This window comes from Panthera uncia, chromosome D2, assembly GCF_023721935.1.
Source record: "Panthera uncia isolate 11264 chromosome D2, Puncia_PCG_1.0, whole genome shotgun sequence".
Taxonomy (NCBI): domain Eukaryota; kingdom Metazoa; phylum Chordata; class Mammalia; order Carnivora; family Felidae; genus Panthera; species Panthera uncia.
Genome location: NC_064818.1, coordinates 68,254,850 through 68,281,795, shown reverse-complemented (window position 1 = coordinate 68,281,795; position 26,946 = coordinate 68,254,850). Strand labels below are relative to the sequence as shown.

At 49.3% G+C, this 26,946-nt stretch overlaps 1 protein-coding gene across 1 annotated transcript in view; it reads right to left on the bottom strand.

Moving 5' to 3' along the window:
• The window catches only part of HABP2 (hyaluronan binding protein 2), a 33,635-nt gene extending 7,196 nt beyond the window's left edge, over nucleotides 1-26,439 (bottom strand). Inside the window, exons 1-8 of the mRNA XM_049645796.1 lie at nucleotides 26,278-26,439; nucleotides 13,931-13,967; nucleotides 6,658-6,768; nucleotides 5,122-5,229; nucleotides 3,807-3,923; nucleotides 2,472-2,591; nucleotides 1,822-1,993; nucleotides 542-639 (exon numbers count right to left, since the gene is read on the bottom strand). Of these exons, the coding sequence (XP_049501753.1) occupies nucleotides 542-639; nucleotides 1,822-1,993; nucleotides 2,472-2,591; nucleotides 3,807-3,923; nucleotides 5,122-5,229; nucleotides 6,658-6,768; nucleotides 13,931-13,967; nucleotides 26,278-26,346 (832 nt within the window). The 5' untranslated portion in view covers nucleotides 26,347-26,439. The remainder of the gene's footprint in view (nucleotides 1-541; nucleotides 640-1,821; nucleotides 1,994-2,471; nucleotides 2,592-3,806; nucleotides 3,924-5,121; nucleotides 5,230-6,657; nucleotides 6,769-13,930; nucleotides 13,968-26,277) is intronic.
• Nucleotides 26,440-26,946: the final 507 nt, after the last annotated feature.

Here is a 26,946-nt window from a genome sequence, read left to right as displayed (position 1 = left end):
TCAGAGGGAGGATGGGGTATTCTAGACAGAGCTGACCATGAGAGAAAAGGCACAGAATTGAAACTATCCAGAGAGGTAATCCCATTGATCAGGGTGGGAGAGTGAAACATTCCAGACGTGTACAGAGCGGTAGTCCAGAGAAGCCTGGCAGGAGGATTGTGAGGCTGGAACTCTGTCCATGTTGCGTCCTGATGGTTATTTATGGAGTCTCAGCCAATGTTTGCTCACCACTGTAAACTGAAGGCCTGACATAGTGCCTGACACATAGCAAGTGATCCACAAATTTGCTGAGTGCACTGACTGGGAGTTAGGACAGGAGTTTATGGTTGGATCACTGGTCTCAGTTTACAGAGGTATCTGGGCTTGCTAGGCATCCTGGAAGGGGAGCAAAGGATTGGGCATCTGGGTTTCCACTGGGATGGCAATGGGAAAAGCAGGTGTGGTGGAAGGATGGGGATGGAAGAGATGGGGTGCCAGGAAAATCCATCTAGGGATGGGCAATCTCACCATGACTGGGGCTTCTGGACAGCCACGGTCTTACCTAGGGCTGAGCAAGCTGGGATGTCACAGTACTCCCATTTCACCTTTGCATTGTTTATTTTAATGAAACACCAGGGCTTTTCATCTCCATCTGGGTTTCTAAAATGAGAACAGAAAATAGCCCACCGTCAAGGCTTGGCAAACCCACTGACCCTCATTAAAAGTCCTTTGGGTAAGCGAGTACCAGGTTCCTTGCTCCCTCTGGGACCACATTTCATTCCATTCCTCCAACAGGTTAACAGATGCTGGCATATAAGTGTTTTGGGGCAAAACCTTAACTTCCAGAGGAGAATCCCAATGACCAAGAAATAGTTAACAAGCCCTGTGCCAGATCCATGGGACATATCAAATTGTTTGTACGAAAAGAAATGAGATCCCTGTTGAAGATTGCCCTTTGTCAGGAAAGTGAGAGAGCCACAGAAACATGGTGAGTGTAGGGCTCCACTGCCCAAACCTCCAAATTGCATATGTGGGAATTGTCTGAAGGCTGCCATGGACATCTGTCTGAAGACGCCTCCACGAGGGGAACAGCTCAAAGTGAGTGGTGGTGGGAGGTAACTTGTGTTTTGTACAAGGGAAATCCTCTGGCTTAATGGAACCAATTTAAAGTCATACAAAAAAAAAATTCCTGCTCCTTATACGCAGATTATGTGTGTCCTTGGCCTTGGTTAGAGCAGTGGAGGAAGCCAACAGAGCAGTCTGGGGGCAGCAGAAGGGGAAGAAGGTAACCAATCATCACCAGGGATAGAAATGGCATTATCCTTACTTGGAAAAACCTGAATATCCTTGTGGCAGAGACTGTAATGCCCATCGGACATTCCCTTTTATTCTCTACATTTCCCCCATGAAGTTATGTAGGATTACGTGACTATTTCTGGCCAACGAATTAAGTGTTGCGGAGATGATGTGTCACTTCTAGGTTGAAGTAGTAAAAACCTCATGCTCCATTTTTGAGCCTCTCCTTGCCTTTCCTAGACATCTGAGTAACTTTGTGGAGCTAATAATCTCACCCTTATTCCCCAGCCCACATGACAAAGGCAGCAGCAGTGAAGAATAAACTCTGAGGTATTCAAGCCACTGGGATTTGGGAGGTGTTTGTTACGACAGCACAACCTAGCCTATCCTGAGTAGGAAATCTTCCTAGAAGGAAACCTGATGAGTTTCAGTGTTCCATCCCCAAATTTCTAAGCTGGCCCAGGAACACTAAGAGCAGGGGAAAGGGACAAACCATTATCCTGATAAGCGCCCAAGACCGATCATGGGGAAGAAGGTGAATTTTACCTGCAGAAGTTGTGCTCCCCGATCCCATGGGTATCAGCATCTTCCATAAACATGTTGTAATTCTCGTGCAAGAGGAGGTGGGAGTTCCAGTAAAGGCAGGCGTGCTGGTTGACTGTCTTACTCACTTTCCCTCGGTAAGAGTAGCCATCACCAACATAGCAGTCGTCAGGACCTTGGAGAGAGCAGGCAGGGGCGTGAGAACGGACAGCAACAGACATGGTGCTCCAGGACTTGGCAGGTGTATCAAGTGGGGAAAGGATTGGGCCCGAATACTGATCACCTTGAGAGTCCACCATGAATTCCAGAAAGAAAGTGGCTTGCATATTCCACATTCAGCCCAGCTTAAAACATGAAATATAGTGGTTGTGGGGAGTTGGAACGTAGTTCTCACACAAGTACTGGTGGCAACCTGTAGGTTGAGGCTCAAGGATGCCCAGGTGCGCTTAATTCACCCGCACTCTATCCCCGCTTATGACTTTGTTTAAAAGCCAGGGCACACTCTATGCCCTGAGGTTGGAAGGCTGGGGCAGCAGTAGAGTTTGGACATCTTGACATGACTCCCATTCTGGAACAAAACCCAAACGGAAGAGAATTCCAGGGCCCTCAGTGTGGCCCTGAGTTTCTGACGAAGTGGTGGTAGAGACCCATACCTATTTCACAGAATTTCCCCTTGAACTGTTCGGGGCAGGTACAGACGAACTTGGTTCTCCGCTTATGCCGGGAGCAGATGCCACCATTTTGGCAGGGATTCGGCCGGCACGCAGGAACCGCTGTGAATACAGGAAGTGGGGCCAGGAAGGCTCTTCAGAAGGAGTTGCAGCTACATCTGAGATGACGAGGAGATACCGGTGGCACTCTTCTGGTGCCCATCCTTTCACAAAATATGGGTTACCAAAGGAGAAAGACAGACCCACTGACACTCTAGTAAAGGCAGACACGAACCTTAAGGACATAAAACAAACATGGATGAGGCAATACGATGGAGGCCATGCCAAAAAGAGTATGTAAGTAGACGGGTCACTCAGTTAGGAATAGGAGGCATGGACTGAGCGGGAATCTGGGGCCCGTCTGAGCTAGGTTGAAACTTCGCTCTGCCCTTAATAGCTGTGTGACTATGAGCGAGTTAGTTAACTTCTCTGAACTTCAGCCCCTTCATCTATGAAGCTCTGACTTGTGGTATTTTGGGAAGAATCTAAGAAAAAATGTAAATCTCTTGGGACAATGCCTGACTCATAGCAGTGACTAAATACAGATTTAATCCCTATGTGGCCCATTCCAGGAATAGACCACCTTCCTGGAGGAAGTGAGTTTCAAAATGATTCTTTTTGGATGGGTTAGTTAATTCCCACCAGACTCTTTAGGGAGGGTGCATTTTAAATTTCATTTTTCAATGCTTATTTATTTTAAGAGAGAGAGAGAGAGAGACAGAGCACGAGCGTGGCAGGGGCCGAGAGAGAGGAAGAGAGAGAATCCCAGGCAGGCTCCATTCCAGGCTCTGAGCTGTCAGCACAGAGCCCAACTCAGGGCTCAAACTCACAGCCCATGAGATCATGACCTGAGTCAAAGTTGGATGCTTAACCCACTGAGCCATGCAAGTGGTCCAGGGATGGTGCATTTTAAAGTTTGTTTGTTTGTTTGTTTGTTTGTTTAGAAGGGCAGCGCAGGGGAGGGGCAGAGGGAGAGGGAGAGAGAGAATCCCAAGCAGGCTCTGCACTGTCAGCACAGGAGCCCGATGCTGGGCTTGATCTCATGAACCGAACCGTGAGATCATGATCTGAACCAAAATCCAGAGTCAGGTGCTTAACTGACTGAGCCACCCAGGTGTCCGGGGTGGTGCATTTTAAAAAATGTCCTAGTTAAAAGCATCATCTTGGATGCTACTGAAACATCAGAGGTATTGGGACTTCCATGCAATGGGTTGCAGACATCGCAGGCACAAGCCAGATAGAGAAAACCTCGCCTAGAAGGGGGCCTCCAGCACTTACCTGTGGAGCAGTCTGAGCCATTGTAAGGGTGTTTGCAGGCGCAGCGGTAGTAGGGAGGACTCTGGGTAATGAGACATTCGCCCCGGCCACACGGTTTGTTTTTGCACGTGTTTTGCACTGTAGGAGATCCATAGAGAAGCAGGGGACATGATTTGGGGGCACATCTTACTTACTGGAGTACCTGTACAGTACAACATTTGGGGGTGCTGGTGAGGGGTGACTGATAGCATGCCCTTGTCTGTGGTCCTGAAACATCCTGGACAAAATGTTTGTTTTTAAATAAATCCTTAGATCATGGATGATTGCACCCCAGTTCCTTCCAAGGCTCATGTTCTTTATTATTCTATCTTTATTAAAAAAAAAAACACGTTGATAATTTTTACACCTTCAACAAACAAATAGAGCTGCAATTTTAATTTCTCCACTTTCGAGTTGATTTTGTGTTCCATTTACAATTTTGTCATTCTTTTGGGCAGTTGAGGGACGAAGCCAGATACTATGTTTATGCCTGATACCCCAACCATCCTGAAACATTGATCAAAAAACCTGTAGTATTGAAATGGAAGGAAGGAATGAAGAGGGCCCAGAGGAAAGAGGACAACCATGTCTCTACATAAAGATCCTCATGGCTCCCCTCACCCCAGTTAGATGGTTGCCAGATGGAACAGAATTCAGGTTCTCTCTAGGGGTGCAGTTAGCCCGTAAGAGTTCTATTCTCAATATCTTACCACAGAGCTTCAGGTTATGCCCATAAGAGGTCACTAAAGGCAGAAAGAGTTTTTACCAGAGTCTCCGTAAGTGAGGATGGTAGGAAGAAAGAACATGGGGATGGGAGCCAGGCACCAGGGCTCTGATTTATTCTTTTCTCCTAACTAGCTGTGTGACCATGAGCAAATCCCTTGTATCTCTGGGCTCCCTTCCTCTAGATGGGTTGAGCCTTCCATGCCTTCAGATTCTTCCTGCTGTCTCATTTGAGAGCAGAATTGCTCTGTTGTAGTTAATATGAACAGTCTAAGCAACAACAAGTCCTGAGTTTAGAATACATCTCAGTCAGGGTCCAGCTCTTATCTCCTCTTAGCCTCAGTGTTCCCATCTGTACGGTGGTTATCCTAGTCCTAGCCAATATGCATGGGTGAGGATTCAGTGCGATGCTGCTTATTACCATGCTGAGGAGTCCATTACGGATGATCCGATATGTACAGCCATGATCCTTTCCATGAAATCATTCAGCCCTTCTCTACCCCCTAGACGTGGAGGAGGAGCAGCCTCTTGTTCAACTCAGAAGGAAGAGTGAATCCAGTAAAACTGCACTTACCATTCTGACACCTGTGTCCAGAGAAAGGGGCTGGACAGCTGCACGTGAAGGTGTCCCCACTGACAAGGCACTCCCCATTGCGTTTGCAGGGGTTGTCCAGGCACGGATCTAGGATACGTGAGCAGAAGTCAACGTGCAGTGAACGGCAGGTGAGAAGCCCCCGACTTTCTCATCAGATTGCAGCCTCCTGCCCCGCCTGAGAGAGCACATTCACAGCCAGGGACCGGGGACAGGGGGAAACATGGGCTGCCCTTAAAGAGCAAGGAAGACTGCAGTCACACGACCAGAGAGAGGGATTCGGGTTAGTAAGAGGACCGGCGAGAAGGAATCTCATTGAGTTTCTCATTGAGAAACTCCCCTTTTCCACCATCAGTGTTTTTCTCCTCCCAGTCTCGCTGGGAGTGCCACGGGGTCTGCCTCTGATGCTGAAGGCATTTCACAAGCCTGAAGACCTCCCCTACTCCCAGTGCCCAGGGGTGGAGGTCAGGAGTGGGGAAAGAAAACCCACCCCTAATGAAACACAAGCTTTCTGAACATCAGGAAAGAAGACCAAAGGCAAGAGGGTGACAGAAGAATTGGCGGCGAGGAGGAAATGACCCAGTGGCCTTCATCTTTCTTCAACTACTTGTTCAGTTAGATTTTGTCATATTTCATCTGTGCCTTTGGCTTTTCATGGTTGTCTGAATGGATCTTCCCTTGGGGAATTCTTTATCCTTCTGTTCACACACATTGTTCTTTGGTTCAGGAACTAGGATCCCTGGGCCCAGCTCTTGTTTTGATGGTCCCTTCTGATGTTCCCCTGATGCCCTGTATCTTGGCCCTGCCTTCCAGGCCACTTCACACTGTTACACAGTTTTTATTCCAGCTGCTGAGTGCTTTCCATTTCTTCTCCTGGCTTAGTCACATGGTTTTTTCTTGGGCCCAGCTTCTCGTTTTCCCTTCTGTCCCATTGCTTGGGTTAAGAAGCCATAAACACAAAAACAAACGTAGAGGCACGTGTGTGAGTCCACACACACACAGGCACGCACACACCAACAACCATACAAAGCTTCTGAAGAGTATAAAGAGAGAGAAAAACACGGCACAAGTGGAACAGAAATCTCAACCTTAAATCTGTGAATGCTGCAATCTGGTGCCTAATGCTGATGCCAGCCTCTTCGGCATAATTAGGACCTACCTGTAATCAAAGCCGGGAAGTGATTTTGAGCATGACTTTGACTCACAGTCTTGGGAGACCTGGTGAAGATGAGCTAACTCGCTGTATGACCTTGGCTAAGGTTACTCCACTCCTGGCCTCACTTGCTTCATCTGTCATTTGAGAGTGGGACAGACAGTCTCTAGGAACCTCCCCAGTCCTCCTAGTGCATGACTCTAGCTGGAAAAAAACGCTAGCCTGAGTCATTTATCTGGTACCCATTTTATGATGCCGGTCGGAGAGGAGGAAAGAGATGCTTGCATATACAGTCACACACAGACCCTAATTTAAGTGCGCTGCCCTTCTCCCAGGAGGGTCCCCCGAACAGCTTTGGCACCTACCGTCCTCTGTGTAGTACCAGTCGGGATTCTCCTGGTAGGCAAGAGTATCACTGCTGTTCTCTTCATGGTTGTAATACTCGTAGCTACTCTCATAGTAGTCAGGGGTCCAGTCTACAGAAGTGGGAAGAGGACAGAAGAAAAAACCAAAAACCCTAATCATTAGACCTACAGATTTCTAAGTCCTGAAGGAGGACTCATGGGCCTTTCCGGCTCCTCTACTGATGGGGTGGACAGAGGGCTTAGGCATTGTGAGTTTTCATCTGGGGTGTGTTAGGACCCCGCAAGGCAGTGTTGGCATCTGGCAGGGTCCAGAGGCCCTGACTGGAAATGGGGAGAAGTCAAGTTCTTGCTTTTCACTGTGACCTGGGACAAGCTACTTATATTCTTGGTGCCTCCGTTTGCTTAGATGTAAACAGCAGGAAGATGGTTAGGATCTTGAAGGTCTCCAAGGTCCTGTAAAAGACGTGCCCAGGGTCAGAGCCAGTGGCACCTGAGTGCCTTGCTGTGCACTTCTGTGAATAAGCTTTCTTCCTGGGCCTTTGTTAGTCGGTCACCTTCGCCTATGAAGTCAAAGAAACTCGTCACTTTGCTCTCGGTCACGGCATCAAACTACTCCCAACTTGTACCTATAGAATCATCCTAAAAGCTAGTATTTGTTGAGCCTCTACTAGCATTAGGCCCTGTAATAAGCATTTTATGTGAACCATTTCACTTCATCCTCATAATAACCTGGGAGGCATATTACTATCTCTACTTTCAGTTGAGAAACCTGAGGCTGAAAGAGGTGGTTACTGGCCCCGAGTCACATAGTTAGATAAATGGCAGGATGTGAACCAAGGCGGTTTATCCCCATAGAACCTCTAAACTGCATTGGCTTAGCTGCTTCAATTGACCTCTTACACGGCCTCAGCTAATTCCCCCTTCCCCTTGGGAAAGGGATCCAACCATCCCCATTGCATACCCAGCCTGCTAATTAAGATTCGCCCAAGGACAACCTTGAGAAGATTCATGGGTTTTGCCCAGTGAAAGGCAGGGTTGTATATGACATTGTCCATGGGTGTAAACCTCACACCGGGCCAGTCCGTTGGGAAGAGCAAGCGTGTGTAAGGCTGGACTCAGGCTCCTTGCTGTCTGGGGCCTTGGAAGATGCTGGTAGCTCCTGTGGCTCGTGGAGAGAAGCTTGGGATTTGAAGAAAGTTGGGTTGACTCTGCTCTCTCCAGCTGGCAGGAATATGGCAAGGCGGCAGGTTGAAGCTCTAAGGAAGCTGTCCAGAGATGCATATGATAATGAGGCGGAAGCAAATGCAGATGGGCGACTTGAAAAGGCACTCCCGCAGAGCCAGCTGATGGCTGGAGCATGGCACTTTACCTAAGGCTGATTATCAACCACATTATCTCAGTCTCTCTCCGTCGTTCCCTTATAGTCTTTATCTCTTTGGCTTTTGAAAAATCGACTTTCGCACAATGGCTGTTTTATATTTCCCATTAAAATGGAACTATCTTTTTATTTCCTTTTTGAATACGCCAACTCTGGTTCCTTGCCAAAGTTTCACCTCATTTATCACAGTGTCAAGTCAAGCCTCCCCTTGCTTGCTCATTATTTCTCCCGAGCTGCTTTTCCCCGCTCTGAAAATGCTCCCAGAGGAGGCCACCTTTCCAGGGATGAGGATCTAGGTTGAAGATAAGGCCATTGTCTTCCCAGAGCAAATAAAGTTTCTTTCCATCTAGCATGATAAAGCAGAGAATGAGAGTGAGAAAGTGAGGGGGAGAAAACCGTTTTTCTGAGTTTGACATGAAAGATTTCAAACTGACATTTGGGAGAGACAATGGGTGGGTAATGAGATGATTACATCATTTATTTATTTCTTTTTTCCTTAGAGAATTTGTTTTTGTTTTTCCAAACAGGCGTTTATAGATAAGTGCCTTCAGAGCGCTCCTGTGATTTCTCCCAGCCCTCCGACAGGTTGAAGGTCGGACGGGCTAATCTCAGCTACGCCATTAAGACTCATTCCCTTTGCAGATATTTGGAAACGGGGAAGCTTTTTACGTAAATGGAACCGTGTGACTTTTCTAGGTGGTGGGGGATGGCTGTAATGTCTGCTTGAGAATTTTTACTGGAATCTGGCCTTATTAACAAGCTGTGCTCATCCCTCGGTGAAGTTAAAGAGGGGATAAAACACGTAGGCTTGGAGTCATACTTCTGCTAAACGAGGCAAAAAGTCCCTGCTACTCCCCAGGGCCTGGGGCCCTTGGTTGAGGTGGATAGAAGCAGTAGAGGTCCAGTGGCCCCAGGTCACCAGAAGCCATCCAATAGAAGTACTGTGCAAGGAAAGGCACCGAGATCCTTTACATTTGGGGCGGCTGCAACACGCTTTCAGAATGCTTTATAGAAGCATCACCTGGCAGGGTTTCTCCACCTCCAAACCTAAAGTTGATGTTGTCTTTTCTATTCTGTTGGCACTTAATCCCACTGTCTACATAAGAAAAGTGTGTTGGGGCGCCTGGGTGGCTCAGTCAGTTGGGCGTCTGACTTCGGCTCAGGTCACGATCTCACAGTTCGTGGGTTCGAGCCCCGCGTCGGGCTCTGTGCTGACAGCTCAGAGTCTGGAACTTGCTTCCGATTCTGTGTATCCCTCTCTCTCTGCCCCTTCCCAACTAGTGCTCTGTCTCTGTCTCTCAGAAAAAACAAAAACAAAACCAAAAAAAACGTTAAAGAAAAGTGTGTTGTGCCCCTACGATGGGCCTACTATTATGCCGGGTTCGAGGAGGCTTTGGGAATAATGAAGAGTGGCCTCCACTCACAGGAACTTCCAGAATAGGGTGGGTGGGGGAAGAAATCCAGCCAAGAAAGGAAATGAAAGGGTAGTGGAAAGTCAGGGGAGCTGGATGTGGCCAGGCCTAGGTCAAGTCTTCAAGGTCCACATTGACATTTTAGCATTGTATGAGCCAATTGGATGGGGAAAAATGGCCCCAAGTCTCCACCCTTGCCGGTAGCCACATCTTTTGCAGTGTGACTTTACAGCTCCTCCTACCAAAAGATGGACTTGATTTCCCTGCCCCTTGGGTCTGGACTGGCCTTGGGATTTGCTTTGACCAATAGCATGTGGTAGAAAGACAGCGTGCTAGCTCCAAGCTGGGTCTCAAGAAGTCTTCTGCACTTCCTTTCTCTCTCTCTCTCTCTCTCTCTCTCTCTCTCTCTGCCTGTCTCTCACACCCTTGTGACTGCCATGTGAACGGGTCGGGCCTATTCTATGGAGGATAAGAGAACCTGTGGGGCAACAGGAGGCCCAGCAGTTCCGGTCAAGGCCTCAAAGGCCTCAGACATATGAGAGCCCAGCCAATCTACCAGCCGACTGCAGACAGGTAAGGAGGCCCAGCCAACATCAGCTGAGCCTGGTCCAGACCGGAAGAACGGTCCAGCTGAACCCAGTCTAAATTGCCAACCCAAAGAATTAAGACATTATTCTATTAAGAATAAGAATTAATACGTGATTAATGGTTGAAGCCACTCAGTTTAGGGTAGCATAGTATGCAGTAATAACAAATAAACACATGGGCCTTGATTGATAACTGGGTTGCTAGTGGGTTGCTAGAATTTTAGGTACTACAGCATTCCTCAGTGGCCTAGAAGGCTGTAGAGTCTTAGGTTTCCGGGCTGCATCTCAGATGGCACCTCTCTCTTATGGTCCTTATTTAACTTTGTCTATCTGATTGTGTCCCCTAACTAGAGTGTTGGTGTCTTAAAAGCAATGACCGTGTCTGTTCCTCTTTCTACCCCTCAGTGCCCAGCACAGAGCCCTCTATGCAGTTAATGTATGTATTTGACAAGTGAGTTCTTCCCTCTGTGTTTGGGCCTCCCTTCATTCTGACTGGTCTGCACACGGCAGGCACACAGCTCGGCTAGCAAAGTTGGTATCTGTTTAGAACCGAGTAAACGGGAAGTGTGGGAGAGAAACTACGTGAGATTTGGGTCCGACGTATTTGGTGAAGAAAATGCCTGATGAGCTCCGTAGGAGTCTAGAAACTTGTCCAAGTGTTTTCCTGCATACAGAGGGATTACAGCCTGACATGAAATTGGGTTCCATTGCTGGATTATTGGAAAACACTCCAGGTTCAGATACAGATTATTGGAGGCTTTCTCTAGGCTGTAGAAAAGGAGAAGGCTTTGGGCGAAGGTGGGAGCAGCTGTGAGAAGCATTTTGTATTAGGTGTAAAAAGAAATCCTCGTGCATTTCTCTATTTATCAGAGTCTGCTTCTAGAATTTATCAGGAAGGATGATGAAAGTATCCTGAGCTAACTCAAATCATCCCAGTGATTGGTTACTGCCTATTTTCTATGTTCTGGACACTCTACTAAATAAGTGTGGTTGCACATAATCTTATTTAAACCGAGAGAAACCCCATGGCATAGTTATTACTATTCCTATTACACAGAAGAGGGATAAAAAAAGGAAGTGGTGTTATCAGGGCCCAGGTCAACCCAACTCCAAGTCTGGTTTGTTTTTCCACCTGCCCAGGAGCCCCTTGTGGGTTTGTGTTTCATGAAACTCCACGGGTTTTCGCTTCCAGGAAGTAACACACATTGAGAAATCTCTTTTAGCCCATGCTCCAAGTCCCCGGTCCGGGATTACTGTGCTCTGTAGCCGGGGTCTCTCGGAAAGAGCTCCGAGTTTGTGAGATGGGCTCTGCAGCTGCTCTAGTTAAGGAGCTTGCCAGATGTGCGGAACGGAATAAAAATCTCTGGAATGCCGTCCCTGTTGGCGTCATCCATCACTGTGGCACAGACAGCTCCTCCGAGGGCCTCCCCCAAACCCCAGCCCTGTTGGCCTGCATTCGGCGCTTCCAATCCAGCTGACAGGGCAAGCCCAGCAGAGACCCTCCCTGGCAGGCGGCAGGACAGCTGATGGATGGGCTCAGCTCGTGTTGCTGGGCAGAAACAAGCCAGCTTTGAAGAGGCATTTCCGCAGGCCCGCTGGCTGTCACGGCACCTGCTTTGGGGAGATGAGCGGAGTCTGTGCTGTTTGATGACCACCTCCTCGGCCACCCATTGGGGACTGTGGCCTGGGCACCTTCTGCTCCAGCAAAACCCTCACCGCGCACCGTCTCCAGCAAAACCAACTACAGAAGCGGCTTGCCCGTGGACGTGCGCGTGGTGTTTCCTTGGCCACGCTGCTTTCCAAAGCCAGCTGGGAGCTGACAAGTTCCATCAAAGCACAACCCCCATGTGAAATTAAATCAGATACTAACAGGGGCTTGATTAAAACCTAACCTGCTCTTTGCAGAAAGGCCCAGCTACCGCGTCTCACCCAGATGCACGGCCAGAGGTTGACCCGACACCTTGAGACGGACTTAGGAGCCCAGGGATGGCAGGCTCCGGGGTCCTGTCATCGGCTCACCAGACTGGCAGAAGCTACTGGCACAGTTCTTATAGGGCCAGGGATTTCAGAAGGTTAAATCCAACACTCTCCACTCGCTACTAAAGTGGCTTTTCAGCTCGTGTTGAAATGCCACCAGTGATGGAGAACTGGCCACCTCCCAAGAGCCCAACAGCACATGCAGGTTTTTGGACAACTCGGATGGACAGGAAGTTCTTCCTGTTTGCAGACCAAATCTGATCCTCCAGCTTCTGATCTATCTCCTGAAAGCTGGAAGCCTTAAGAACACAGAGCACGGACCTCTTCCCTTTTCGGTTGTCTGTGTTTAGCGGGGCCACTGGCTACAGCTGTTCAGGTTGTTCATGGCAGAGTAGCAAGGTGCCACAAACTCATGGTGATTGTAGGTGTCTTTTTGCAGTTTTCTGGAAGATGGCAGCCCAGCGTCTTGAGGTAAACACGTCTCTTAATTCTCAGAAAGTTGACCTCACGGACTAGCGGGGGTTCTGCTTTTCATTTACTTGAAGAGAACGAGGTCTCTTGAGTTTTCCAAGCTGTTCGTCCACTGCGTGACCCCACCGTTCTGGAGCTCCAACATCTAGACCAAATGTCTAGATGGCCCCTCCAATGGGGCCTGAGAGTTGTGTGCTGAAGGCCAGGGGAGGGGACAGCTCTTCCCACCTCTTAGCTTTGGACCCCCCCGTTGGACTCCACATGAAGATACTGGTGTGGCCAGCTGGGGGAGCCCTCTGACGCATGATTCCTCCAAGGAACGGAATTCTACCCTGTTGAATAGAACACTCTCCTTTGCTTTGAGGAAAGACACGGACCCTCTCAAAACCCACACACCGTGTTCAATTTCACAAACCTTCCGTGAGCATGTGGGGTAATCAAAGGTCAGACATCCCTTGCCCTGAGCCAGCACAAGTCTGTCTGCCCACCAGTGCTTTGCCGCTGGAGAGTATTGACCATAATGCGGAATTTGCCCCAGTTGTCTCCAACTTGCCTCCAAATACGCCCCTGATCCAAAGTTTAGATGTGACTAAACTTTGCCATCTCCATGTGCTGTCTGCCTGGCTCTCGTTCCCCTGTGGGTGACCGACACAAGCCACTGCCAGTGCCGGCCTCTGCCCTGCTGGAGTTGTGCCTTGGTTCCTGGAAGGGAGACTTGGGCCCAGAGTCAAGAGACCGAGGTTGGATGATGGCAGGAAAGAACAGCTCTGCTCAGTTGGGGCACAGCTGAGGGTACCAGGCAGAGGGGACAGGACAGAGACAAGGTGACAGAGAGAGTCTGTGAGAGACAGAGCCGTCGTGAAAGGGTCTGGGGAAACAAACCAGGCAGAGGGGCAACGGGGGGGGGGGGGGGCTTGTGGGAGGCCGCCACAGGGGGGGCTCAGCCTGAGGGCTGCCTGCATGGCCCAGCACACGGGGCCTGGTTCCCCACCCAGGGGGTGAAGTGAGTGAGTCCAGGTTGGCCTGCCTGGAGCCAATAATTGCCCCATGCCACCCTCACTTTGCGTTGGCCTTTTCATCTCATCTCAGCCACTAATGGGCTGTGTAACCTCTGGCATCCCTCCCTGCGCCTCAGTTTCCTCTTCTGTAAAATGAAGGGACTTAACTGTATCAGCAGTTTTTCCCTTGGGGGCCTGAGACAGGGCATCGGGGGCATCCGTGGCCAGCTCGAAATTTAGCAAAGCATTGTGCGTGTGCGTGTGCATGTGCGTGGAGGGACAAACACCCAAGAGAGCATCTTTCTGGGAAGATTCTTGAAGGGGTCCGTGGCACTTCGGAACCCTTTGAACGCCGAGGTTGTGCCAACACTTACACGCGTGGGTCCCCTCTCCTCCATCCCAGAGCAGCCTGTAGCTTGTGGGGAGCCCCTGGACGATCCACACACTCACCTGGGTCCGGGTCTACGAGTAAAGACATCAAGGAGAACTGCAAAAAAGCAAAAACGAAAACAGAAAACCAACACAGGGCTTAGCAAGGTTGAGTCTGCTGGCTGGCTGGATGCCTCCCCGAGCTCCCGCCAGCTGAGAGGAGCTTCTCCCAGGGTCACATGTCAGGATCAGGAGTGCTGGGTGCCTTCGGATGGCTGTAGCTGGGACGGGTTAGAGGGAGGGGGCAGGACCTCTTTGAAGACGCCCCCTCCTCCCCTTCTTCCCGTGCCCGTTGAGGATTCTCCTTGGTAGGGACTCGGTGCTTGTGCCTACCCGGTCTCGGGCTGTGGCCTGGCTGCCCAGGTATTGACAACCATGTCCCTGACCGTGATGAACATGTACGGAGCCTCTCCTCTCCGCCTGATTGTGCGTTGCTGCATTTCATTCCTATAACGGCCCTATGAGGAGGCTTCTATTAGCCCATGTACAGATGAGAATATTGAGGCTTACAGGTCACACAGCTGTGATCCGATTCGGATTCACACTCCAGTCTGGGGGAGCCTTGGGTGACAGCTCCTTGGGCAGGGGATGGACAGATGCTTAAAACTCTCCAGTGCCTTCCCATAGTTCTTGGAAGAAAACACAAGCACCTGCCACAACCTATAATCCTCCAGCCATACCCTTCCCTTCCACCGCCCAGTACTAATCCCCAGCCACACCCGGGTTCAAACTGGCACCGGCCAAGGTCCTCCCACCTCAGGGCCTTTGCACCTGCTCTTACTTCTATGTGGAAGGCTCTCTCCCGTGACCATTGCTAGGTCTTAGCTCAAATGTCATTTTCTCCAGGAGGCCTTCCCCAGCTCGCCGTGGGTGTGACACGCCCCCCACACACTGTTTTGTCATTATATCCATTCATTTCCTCCATAGTTCTTGTTGTGCCATGTCGCTCTTGTCTATTTGCATGTTATCTATTTCTTACATTGACTCTGCCCTCCAGAAAGGCAAAGATCTCGTCTGTTTCATCACTGATGTATTACCCCATACTGAGAGTAGGCACATGACAGTCCCGAAAAAGGTTTTGTTGAATAAATAAACAGTCTTATGAACAATTCCTTTTAGAGCACAGTACTTGTTGGAAAAAGAAAGTTTTATTCATTTAAGAGCTGGGAATATATTCTTTTATTTAAGTCGAGGGTAAGCAAACTAAGGCCCTTGGGGCCAAACCCAGAAGCGTCGTTTTATAAATACAATTTTTTTAAGTTTATTTGTTTGAGAGAGATGGAGACAGTGTGAGTGGGAGAGGGGCAGAGAGCGAGGGAGAGAGAGAGAGGATCCCAAGCAAGCTCCGGGCACGGGGCTCGGTCTCATGAAACCGAGAGATAATGACCTGAGCTGAAACCAAGAGTGGGACGCTCAACAGCAAATAGAGAGTCTCGTTGGAACACAGCCATGCCTGTTTTTAAGTGTTGTCTTCGACTGCTTTTGTGCCACAACCGCAAAGTCGTCGTGATAGAGACCATACAGCTCCAGATATTTCCTATCTGGCCCTTTCCAGGAGAAGCTTGTCGACCTCGGATTTAGAAAAGGAGGGCTCTGTCACCCGCACAGTTCTCCCTTTTGGGTCTTGGCCACCAGAAGGCACTGGTCAATGTGATCATTTTCCCGGCACTCGCATCAACCTGGGGAGTGTGGTATATTTTCCTCCTCTCCCCTCAGCAGAGGTTTTCATTTTCTGTTTGACTGTAGGCCTCCTTAACCGTTATGGGAACTAGGCAGATGATACATCGGAAAGGACAGGTAAGGCGCACCTGGGTGGCTCAGCCGGCGAAGCGTCCGACTCTTGATTTTGGCTGAGATCACGGTCTCACGGTTTGTGAGGTAGAGCCCCACATCGGGCTTTGCGCTGAGCGTGGAGCCTGATGAAGATTCTCTCTCTCTCTCTCTCTCTCTCTCTCTGCCCCTCCCCCACTCACGCACGTGTGCGCGTGCGCTCTCAAAATAAATAAACTTAAAAAAAAAAAAAGAGGCAGGTTAAAAAAAAAAAATGCATCCTGACTTGAGGTACCGAGGGCGCAGTATCCACAGTGGAATTCTTGACAAAAATGCTTCTCCGGAGTCTACTCACGAGAAGCACGACGGGCGCAGGTTGTGGCCGTTCAACAGAACAACTAGCCGAGGCCCTGCAAAAATGGCAGTGCCGTGAAAGACAAAGAAGGTGGGAAGGCTGTTCTTTACTAAGTGAGAGTAAAGAGACGTGACAACACAAGGCCATGAGAGGTCCTGGATTTAAAAAAAGAAAAAAGAAGCCGTAAAGGACATTGTTGGGGCAATCGGGAAACTGGAGTGTAGACTGATGTTAGAGAATCTTATTGTGCGGCTTATTCTTCCCACTCTTCTGTAGGTTTGGCAAATTGTGACATACACCGCTGGGGAGGGGAAGGCATGCAGAGAGGAAGAGTGGCCATTTGCTGTCTGGACGGGGCCCACGCCTGCTTAATTGCCTCAGGGTCATCCGGCCTGGTTTCTGCAAAGAATGACATGGGGCGGGGGCGGGGTATCTTGTTTGGGAAGGGGGTTGATAGTGGGGAGCCTGACGGAGAAAGGGCGGGTTCAGGTCTTAAGGGTGTTCCTGGGCCTCGGGACTTGAACGGGGTAGAATCCGAAGGTGACTCCTCCAGACTTGAGCACCAGGGCGGTAACCAAGGGAGGGCCGTGAGACGGCCCCGAGTGCAAATGTGACCCCTCCTGCCAACTCTGCGTCGATCCGGTCCTTTGCCTTGCATCACCTTCCCTCCACGGAGTTTGTCCGGAGGGCAGGGCCTGCCCCTCTCCCCATGCTCCCCCAGCCCAGAGGAGATAGCCCCTGAATTCTCCCATTTGCACTGAACAGTGTGGACCGTGCCTGGCCACGCTCAGCCTTCGAGAAGTGGGCAGGACAGGAGAGAGGACTTCAAGGAACATGGTTCCTCAGGGCCCAGCGTGGCCAAGGCCCTCTGACTCCTGGACCTGGGCCAGAACCCCGAATCTGAGCTCTGAGCCGGAGCGGGAGGGCCAGCCAAGTGCTGTGCTGCCCACAGCCAGCAGGTGGCAGACGTGCCCTTCCCAGGAACTGAGCCCTCGCTCTCGGGAGAAACCAAACAAAAACAACGCTGGACCTTTCTGGGGCCTGGGGGCCCTGCAGATCCCGCTGGCTCTTGGCGAATCTGAAGCAGCTGCCGCCCAGCGATGCAGCCTGGGCTGCGAGTCAGGGATCCAGAGCAGGCCCACTCATTTTGTGAGCCACTGGGTCCGCCTGCAGAGATAGGCTGCAGCGAAATGTGGAGACCCGCAGCCCAAACACAGGCTGGGTAGCTGCGGGACCATATGGGAGAGGCCAGGCCAGTAGCCAGTTATTTATGCCATAGGTCTGGATCCTGAAACTAACCTGAGTGATGGGGGTGGGGGAATGGGGAGGCACAATGTTTCATCCCATTCTGGCGTCCAGTCTTTCCACGGTGACACTTAAAATGATACAATCCTACTCCTGGGACTTGCAAACGCAAGGAGGAAGACCACGAAAGCAAAAGAATAAGGGGGGCGGGGGGAGGAGGAGACAACCGTGATCTCAGTTGGCATACATCAAGAGCTGACAGTGTGCCAAGGACTGTGCTCAATATTTTACATGCATTCTGTCTCGTTGGCGGCACACAATGCTTGATCATGGAGGTACTATCACTGTGTCTATTTTAGAGGTGAGCAAACCGGTTCCCAGAGGTGAAGTTGCCCACAGTAACTCAGCTAGTAAATTGCTGCAGCCAGGATAGAATGGAGCCAGTCTTCCACCGGAGCCCTTGCCCTTGACCTCCGTCGCTATGAGGGCTGAGGAGAGTGTGGCAATCATACGCTTTAACGGAAGAATGGAGGAGAAAGAAACAGAAGTGCTACCGAATTCTACAAGAGGCAGGTTGTGAAATCAGACCTCTGTCCTTGGAAAGCTTTATGAAAGGCCTGTCCGGGCTGGCCCAGGCCTGGTAGGACAGAGAGAGGACTGCTAGGCACCAGCGACAGCTGTGGAAGGTACAAAAGTCAGCTCGAGCCTCGGCCAGGCCACGGTGGCCAACGCATCTCAACAAACATCTCCACTCAGATCAGGGGGGTGTGCAAGCCGCTGCCTGCTTCTTTTACCGCTTCTGTTCCTTGTCTCAACAGGGATAAAAGAGCAGCTTCTAGTATCTTCTAGTGTCTTCTAAGCTAAGGTTTGTTAGGGGGAAAGACAGGGAGGGCAGAGAGAAGGCTATTGTCTCTGAGTCTTACTGATTTACAGCGTAATCTCCCCGGGGGTGAAGAGCATGGGAGTCTAATCCATTTTGTCCTCTCTTTAATCGAGTTTAAGCTTTCTCGAGATTTCATCTTTAATCTAGATTATTGCAGCTCAGGTTCTTCCTCTGCCTTTCAGAATTCTAAATCTTCTGGAAAACAAGAAGGCAGAGGCTAACAGTCTGAGTTGGTGAATCCCAGGAATTAGCTGGTGGAAAATGTTCTCAGAGGATTGGGACGCAGAAGAGGGGAGATGGGGTGCAAGACCTGTCCTCTGGGGCCAGAAGCTTGGCTTAGCATGAACCAACCAACAACAGAAAATTGGGACTCTAGGGCCACCTGGGTGGCTCAGCCGGTGAAGTGTCCAACTCTTGATGTCGGCTCAGGTCATGATCTCAAGGTTTGTGGGATGGAGCCCCCACCCTGTGTTGAGCTCCGCGCTGACGATGTGGAGGCTGCTGCAGATTTTCTCTCTCTCTCTCCCTCTTTCTCTGCCCCCCCCCACCCACCCACTCGCACGCACACTCCGTCTCTCTCAAAATAAAGAAAGATTGGGACTCTAATCCCTCCATCCCTTCCTCCTTGGATGTTCTACCATGAGCTGGTTGTGGATCAACACGGAGAAGCCGAGTTATTCCCAAGGGCAGTTGGGTGGGAGATAACTCTGCCCCGTGACCAAGTGAAGCTGAAGTCACTGGCCTAAAAGGGTGGGCCAAAGACAAGAGTGCAGCGTTCAGCAGGCCAGTCCTCACTGTTGGACAAAGAGCTCAAGGTCAGGGTGAGATGTGGTGGCGACAGAGGACAGAGGTTGTCCGTGTTCCCGTCACCAACCCAAGTATTGCCCCATACCATCCCCCCACTGCGGCTCTGGCTGCAGACAAACTATGATGAAATTCACAGTTGTGCAAAGCCACGTAGTCCTTTCCCCCCAAAAACTGTGATAAAATCCATGCAACACAATATTTTTAATTTTAACCATTTGCAAGTGTACCATTCACTGGCATTAGTTACATGAACATTGTTGTGTAACCATCCCACACTGTCTTTACCCGAAACGTTTTCATCATCCCCAACAGAAAGTGTGTAGCCATTAGATAATAACTTTCTCCTCACTCCCCGCCCTCCCCTGATCGGTACCCGAGTAACCTGTGTTCTATTTTCTGGCTCTGAATTTGCCTATTCTAGGTACTTCATATGTGTGGAATCACAATATGTATCCTCCTGTGGCTGGATTTGTTTCACTAGGCATAATGTTCTCAAGGTTCATCCATGTGGTAGCATATACCAAACTTTCATTCCTTTTCAGTCTGAGTAGATTTCCATTGTCTATCCATTTTGTTTATCCATTCATCTGTTGAGGGACGCTTGGGTTGTTTACATCTTTTGGCTATTGTGAATAAGTCGCCATGCACATGGGTGTATAAATATCTGTTCCAGTCCCTGCTTTCCATTTTTCTGGGTTATACCTAGGAGTGGAATTTTCTGGGTCTTAGGGTAGTTCTATGTTTAACTTTCTGAGGAAGCACCATCCTGTGCTCCATAGTGGCCGCACCATTTTATATTCCCACCAACAGTGCATGAGCGTTCCAATTCTTTCACATCCTCATCAACACTGGTTGCTTTCCATTTAAGAACATTCTGGCCATCCTGATAGGTATAGAGTGGTGCCATTCAGTCCTTTTCTAGTCGCAAGGAATCTTGCCTTTCTTGCTTTTGCACGTACACCACACAGGGCTGTCTCAGGATGGGCAGGGTTCGCTGTGGCTTTGCTTTAATCTGAACCTCAGGGCAAGGAGGGAAGGCTTCAGCGGGGGAAATACGGCAGCCAAAGAAGAAAGCATTGGCTCGTGGTCTGTATGGGTGGCTTCCTTCTCGGGAGCCTGGGTGAAGCAGGACCATAGTGACGAGCAAGGGTGCATTGTGGAGAGGAGCGGGTCTGGACTCTTCATGTACAGAGGGGTAAGGCCCAGGGGGATGGAGTGTTCCTGTAAGGACATGAACTGACTGGGGCAGGGGAGGGACTCGAGGCCAGATCTCCTTGCTCTGTCAATCCCCTGTGTAGCCTTTCTACTTTAACGCTCAGAGCTCTAGAGCCCATTCAGGCCTCTGCCCAGGTGACTGAGGGCTGGAATGTAGCTTCATGTGACAAGCAGAGATGGGATGGGGCAGAGTAGAAGACTTCCATGGCATTTGCCATTCATTTCTGGAGAACTTGGTAAAAATTCAGTTTCCTGAGGCGCCTGGGTGGCTCAGTCAGTTAAGTGTCCGAGTCTTGGTCACTTGCTCAGGTCCCAATCTCACGGTTCATGGATTGAGCCCCACGTAGGGCTCTACGCTGGCAGCGCGGAACCTGCTTGGAATTGCTCTCTCCCTCTCTCTCCGACCCTCCCTGGCACGCTCTCTCTCTAATAGTAAATAAATAAATAATAAAAAAATTCAGGTTCCTGGGCCCTATACACAGATATCGTGCGTCCATGGGCCTGGAGTGGGCCCAGAACATGAATTTTGAACCAGTACCCAGGTGACTTTGCCCTCAGGCTCGCTTTGATTATACCTGCCTTAGGCATGAAGCTCCTGGCCAAGGGAGACTGTGGGCTGATCTCTCCTCTTTGCACAAGTTGTTGAGTCGCTCTGTGCCTCAGCTTCCCCGATTGTAAAAGTAAAAATGTCCGTACCCTCATGTTTTATTCCAGGGCATATGGCTGCCCGTGGGGAGTGCAGCTTTTGCAAAGAATTGGGGAGGATTGAGGATGAGGGATAAACACACGCCTTTCTGGGTGCAGGAACACACGCCTTTCTGGCTATAGTGCAAGTGGAAGGCCTTTGGAAAGGCAAATGAACAAACAAGACAAAAGAGCGAGATGGGTCTGAGGCCTCTGCCATGTGGGCATGATCCTGAAGCTGCCTTCACTTCCGTGCTTCCTTTGGTGCGGAACCGGTGGTCTCCAAGCTGATTCAGCTGGTGCTCCCCAGGGCATGACCTGACATCAGGCACAGCGTAAGACGGTCACTCCCTTCCCAATTTCACCATAAACCCTTCCAAACCCATCACAAAGGAGAACTGGGTGCTGCTGGTAAGTCTCTACCCTCTCTACCTCTTGCTAGCCTCCCTTCCCACAAGGAGAAAGCAGGCTTCAGGCTCTGAGCATTTGGGTGGCAAGTGTAGCCAGTTAGAATTCAGTGACGTCATTTTCTTTGATTTTTTTTTTTTTCCAATATAGTCGTGACAATTTCCTTTAAAAGCAAATCTGTTGAGCTAGAGAAAAGGTAACTCTGTTTAACAAGCACATTAAGAAACCGGTTTGGGCTTTAGGGCAGACCTGGGTTTGAATCCCCATTCTGTAGCCTCCGGGGGTGGCCATCTTGGACAGATTCCTTAGCTTTTCTGTAGCTTAGTTTCTTATTTGTCAAATAAGAATGATATGGGTGCCCAAGCCATTGGGCACTTGGGAATGAAGTAATAAACATTCATATGATAGAGACTTAATAAATGGTTGTGCTATGATTATGATTATTAGCTACTGTTGTCAGAGAGTTTGAGTTTTTCTTTGCTTTGCTTTTCTTTTTTTTTCCCCCCTCGCAAATCATGGGCAAGAGTAAGGAGAGCTCGCTAAGCATAAACTCTTCATGGAACTTGTTTGTCGGGTCACAGGCACGTCACACCAGTCCACCCCCTTATTTTTCCTGGGATCTTTGCCAAGTCCTAAGCCAGAAAACCTTGTTATATTAATTATGAAGAAAAAGCATGTTTTATTTAAAATCCCGGCTGCCGAATATTCTGCCATGCTGTTTCTCTGTGACAGCAGAATTCTTTTCGCATTTAGGGAACCTTAATGAATTTAAAATATAAATATATCTGTGCCTATATACACATGTGATTTCCCGCGACCTGATTTCCCTAAATACCAGCATATACCGCCAAAGCTAATGAGTTGGAATTGTGCTTTGGATCAGTTTTGTATAAAAAAAAATCTGTAAGAAGTCACAGTGAACTTCAGTCCCTCTCTTTTCCTTAAGACTCTGTGGTTCCAGCAAGAGGGAGTGATGTCCTTCCTGGGCCTGAAGGAGACTTGGATATTCTGGAACCTTGAGGCTTAGAAAGGGGTGGCTCTTACTTTCCCATCAAAGGCCTAGTTCGGTCCTGGGGGCTGTGCAGATGTGAACGCTGAAATTAATCAGACGCTGAACCCAGTTACTTGACCATCCAAAACAGGCTCCAATCCTTCAACATCCATAGTGTTTCTGCATAATAACAGACAAGCCGGGCTGTCTCTGTCTCTCTCTCCAACTTAGAACCTGGCCGATAATGTAAATTCATCCAGCAAAAGAGTATCAATGGTAGAGAGTGGTAGGGCCTATGAACTCGGCGGGGGGTGGGGGGCGCTCAAGTTTCTTCTGAAACTGGGAATGGTAGCCCTTCATCTGGTTGGTGCCAAGCAGGTACGTGAGCCCCATGTTACTAAAATGTCTGGTTTGGGAGTGCCTGGGTGGCTCAGTCGGTTCAGCGTCCGACTTCGTCTCAGGTCATGATCTCACAGTTTGTGGGTCCGAGGCCTGCGTCGGGCTCTGTGCTGACAGCTCAGAGCCTGGAGCCTGCTTCGGATTCTGTGTCTCCCTCTCTCTCTGCCCCTCCGGCTCACACTCTGTCTCTCTCTCTGTCTCAAAAAAATAAAAATAATAAAAACGTAAAAAATAATAATAATAAATAAAAAAAATAAAATGTCTGGTTTTCAAGAAAAGCTGGGGATTTGTGCTTCTATGTGAAGTGTTCTGATTTTCAAATGTTGCCAAACAATTGAAAGAAAATTAAAATACTCTTCGGCTGACCTTCTACCCCCTAAAGAAAACTCAGTCTGTGAGCAGAATGGACCCCCAAGTTGCCAGTTTGCAGATTCGGGTCCCTTCAAAACTTTCTGTGGTGCTCTACCTGGGAGGATACTAGAGTTCTAGAGTTGTTGAGTTTAAATTCGAGGGTTTAAGGAGTCTAGACATGGGAGCAAACATGTGTTTTAATTATAAGGTGCATTGCTGGGGAGAGAAAAGCCATTGTCTTCTGTCCTCTCTAGGAATGGCCTGCCAAGCCTTGTCCTCTGGCTTCTGACCCTGGAGAAGGTCAAATTCCATTATGGCTGAGCCCAGTGGTCAAGAACCACAGCAAGAAGAAATTTTTGAGCCCTGGGCACGGTGCACATCCTTGATACAGTTGAGTGGGTCTCCTGTAACAGGCAAGGAGTGGGACAGATCTGAGCCTCGGTCCTGGCTGGGAAGTTAGTTGAACATCTCTGGGTGCATTTCTCATCCGTAGCACAGGGGCAACAGTACAAGGCTGTGCTGGAGACAGGTGTTCATTCAGGAAAACCAACTCTAGCTCAGGCCAGGAAGGCACTTCGAATGAATTTCTGGTGTCCATGACAATAACATTTGTCCAATACCTCTTTGGATCACGGATATCTGAATAAAAATCTAAGTTAGAGATGAGCCCATGGAGAACTCATTATAGGGTTTGCTGCGTGACCTAAATTCATGGGAGAGTGTCCACACATCCTTCCAATGGATAGTGATTGTAGATCCTGTGACCACTTTTCTTTAAAGTTCCAGGGGCACATGGAAATCGCTGCACCCCAACCAGCAAACAAACCCCTGAACTAAGAGCTTCCTGCCCCTACACAGAGGACCATGTCCCTGAAGCTCTGTGGATGGAAGAAATCTCATCTTCAGCCAGAGTCCAGGCGAAAGACCTCATCCAGACAGTGGACAGCAGCCTGTAGGGTAGAGCTCAGCTTGACTAGAGGCCAAGCTGTCCATCTTCCCACCTGTAAAATGGGAACAATGACACTACCTACTTCTTAGGGTCCTCCCAGAGATGAACCGATCCACTGTAAAGAAAGAACCTGGCCCACAGGATTTCTCATTAAATGATAACAGTTGGTGATTATTTTTAGCTACGTGGGGTGGAAGAGACTGCCCAGCCCATCTGGCTGTGTGGCTCCCTCCCCTCGATGATGCCCCTGCACTCTCCAAAGCATCTGAGCGAGTTGGCCACTTTCCCCTGGATGTCTGTGGACTGGCCCGTGGAACGCAAGCCGCCTTCCCGACCACCTGTCTGGCACACATCTGGGGTAAGAAAACATTCCAAAGCCCTGAATCCTCTCTTTGGAACTGACTAAGCTCATTGCCCGAAGGCTATCTCTCATATTTTCTCTTTTATCCATTATTGACTTATAATTTCATTGCTAACCCTAAAAATTCACTGGGGCTTGCACCAAAGGGAGTTTTTGGGACCATTACCGTTGTGTGAACTTCAAACAGACTGCATCAACTCTCTCCTTGCCTGCAAACTTTAGGATCTAATTCTTTCCGACTGGTACTTTCTCTGGGCCCCTTGTGGGCCTCTGATAATTTCCACCTCTTCCTCTAGACCTATGGTATTTCTGCTGGGTCTTGTCCCCAGACATCCACCAAGCAATCAAATGATGTAGGGGCTTGAAAATTTGTAACTGCAGCCACAGCACACATATACCAGTCATCACTGGTGAAAGAAAATTCTCTCAGAGGTGAGTCACTTGACAGCTTAATATGGGCCGAAGGAATGTGTCTGAGGAAAGTTTACCGAAAGGGGAGGAGAAGCTCTTGGTTTTGAAGCATCTAATGAGAAAATCTGAAATTTAATCTGCTGCCTACAGGGAAAGTTCTATGGAATAGAATGGGAAATAAAATGCAAAGGTATTTAATAAGATAAAGGGGTTATGACTGCTCTTTCTGTTGTCATCCCTTGATTCTTCTCTACCTGCCCTCCCAAAGGGGTGCATTCTCTGATTTAATTTTTTTTATGTTTATTTATTTTGGAGAGAGAGAGAGAGAGAGAGGGAGAGAATGAGAGCAAATGGGGGTGGGGCAGAAAGAGAGAGACACAGAATCTGAAGCAGGCTCCAGGCTCTGAGCTGTCAGCACAGGGCCCAATGCGGGGCTTGAACTCACAGGCTGCGAGATCACGACCTGAGCTGAAGTCAGACACTTAACCGACTGAGCCACCCAGCCTCCCCTTATAGAGATGTCGTATTCATTCTGGAAATTTAAAGGGGAAAGAGCTAATATTTATTGAAAGCCAATGCATTGCTTCATCCAATCAGCCATGGCCCTCCCCAAATCTGTGACAGATTATCTGTCACTTGGTTTGCAGTAGGGGAAACTGAGGCTCAGCGTGATTATGTTTTGCCCAATATTCCACAGCTAGAATGTGGCAAAGCTGTGATTCAAAGCGCTGGCTCCAAAACCCATGCTCATGCCTCAAACCACATCTGGTAGGGAACCCCAGGAGGCTCTGTTTCTGTTGATGGCCCCTCTCCTGTGCCCACAGAGATCCAGCTGACACTCTGGAACTACAAAGGCACACAGCAGGGGCCGACATCTCCACCGCCCATCTGCTTCCAAATGCCCACGGTCCCCACGTAAGACCCGCGGATGGCATTTCCTCTCCCTGCTCGCCACCACCTCCCTTGGGCCCCTGCTGACCCTCCTTGTCCCATCTGCTAGGGACAAGGGAGAAAAATGCTACCCACGAAACTTCTCTCCAAAACTCATCCACCTAAGTAAAACCAGAATCATACGCAACGGACAGGATTCTCCTCTCGAGCCGAATCACAGGGGTTCCTCCCCTACTGTTGCCTCAGATGGCCAGAAAACTGTACCTCTGTCAACACGTGCAAAGAGAGTCTGTAGCTTTTAATGGCTTCTCAAAGGGTTCTCGGAGATCCATGCCAAAGGGTTCTCTGAGCCCCTCGTCTTGGCAGATTTGCTCGCCCCGGTCCCCTTAGTGGCAAGGTGCTCACGGAGACTCTGCTCCGAGGGCTCGAGTCAGTTACGTGGGTTCATGGACTTGGCTTCTCGACAGCAACTAACATTACAGGCCTGCATTGACTCTTACAGTCAGGATGTATTCAGATTGACAACACGTGCCTTTTACAACCCAAGTTTCTAGTCACTCTCGGCCCAGGTTCTTGAACCTGGGTCGAACCCGGGTCCACCTCATAACCTCAGCCTCTCAACTACGGACATTTGAAAAGGACACTTACCCCGATGGCTGCCTTTCCCACCAGAGCTGTTACCAGCATAATATGGAGATGACACATTCTGGCGAGCATATGTGCAGTTGAAGCCCTCTTGTTTTGCTCAACACACAATTTCTTTTGCTGTCTATGCCTTTACGGGGGGAACATGTCCCCAAGGACTCAAGAACAAAGGATGCCAATTATTAACTAGGCATCGAATACTGTTTAATGTTTTGCAAACCAACTATCTTGATTAAACAAATGGCCACTTTGGAGCTGGGCTGAGTCATGGGGTGGTTTCTTTTCTGGGGAGAAAGTATCCAAAGGAAGTGGCAGGGTTAAAGAGCCCCAGCCCCTGGGTGCACCCCCGGGGGGCTGCCGAGTGTTCGATGCGGAAGGGCCGATAGTTAACTACCGTCCCACGCATGGGATAAAAGCCCCGGTCGGGTAAGGCTTCCGCTACAGGCCTTTGCCGTCGCTGATTCAGACAGAATGTTAACGGAGTTCTGATTCATCAAATCTCTAAACAGAATTAAGGCATGGACGGGCTCCTAACAACATCACACTCTCTATTCATGAAAGATAAAGGATGCAAAACTGCTATTGACAAACATTGATCCTGGGCCCTTTGAAGCATTGCCCATGGTTGCTTGTTGGCTTCAAAAGTTTTCTTTTAAATCTCATTACATCAGG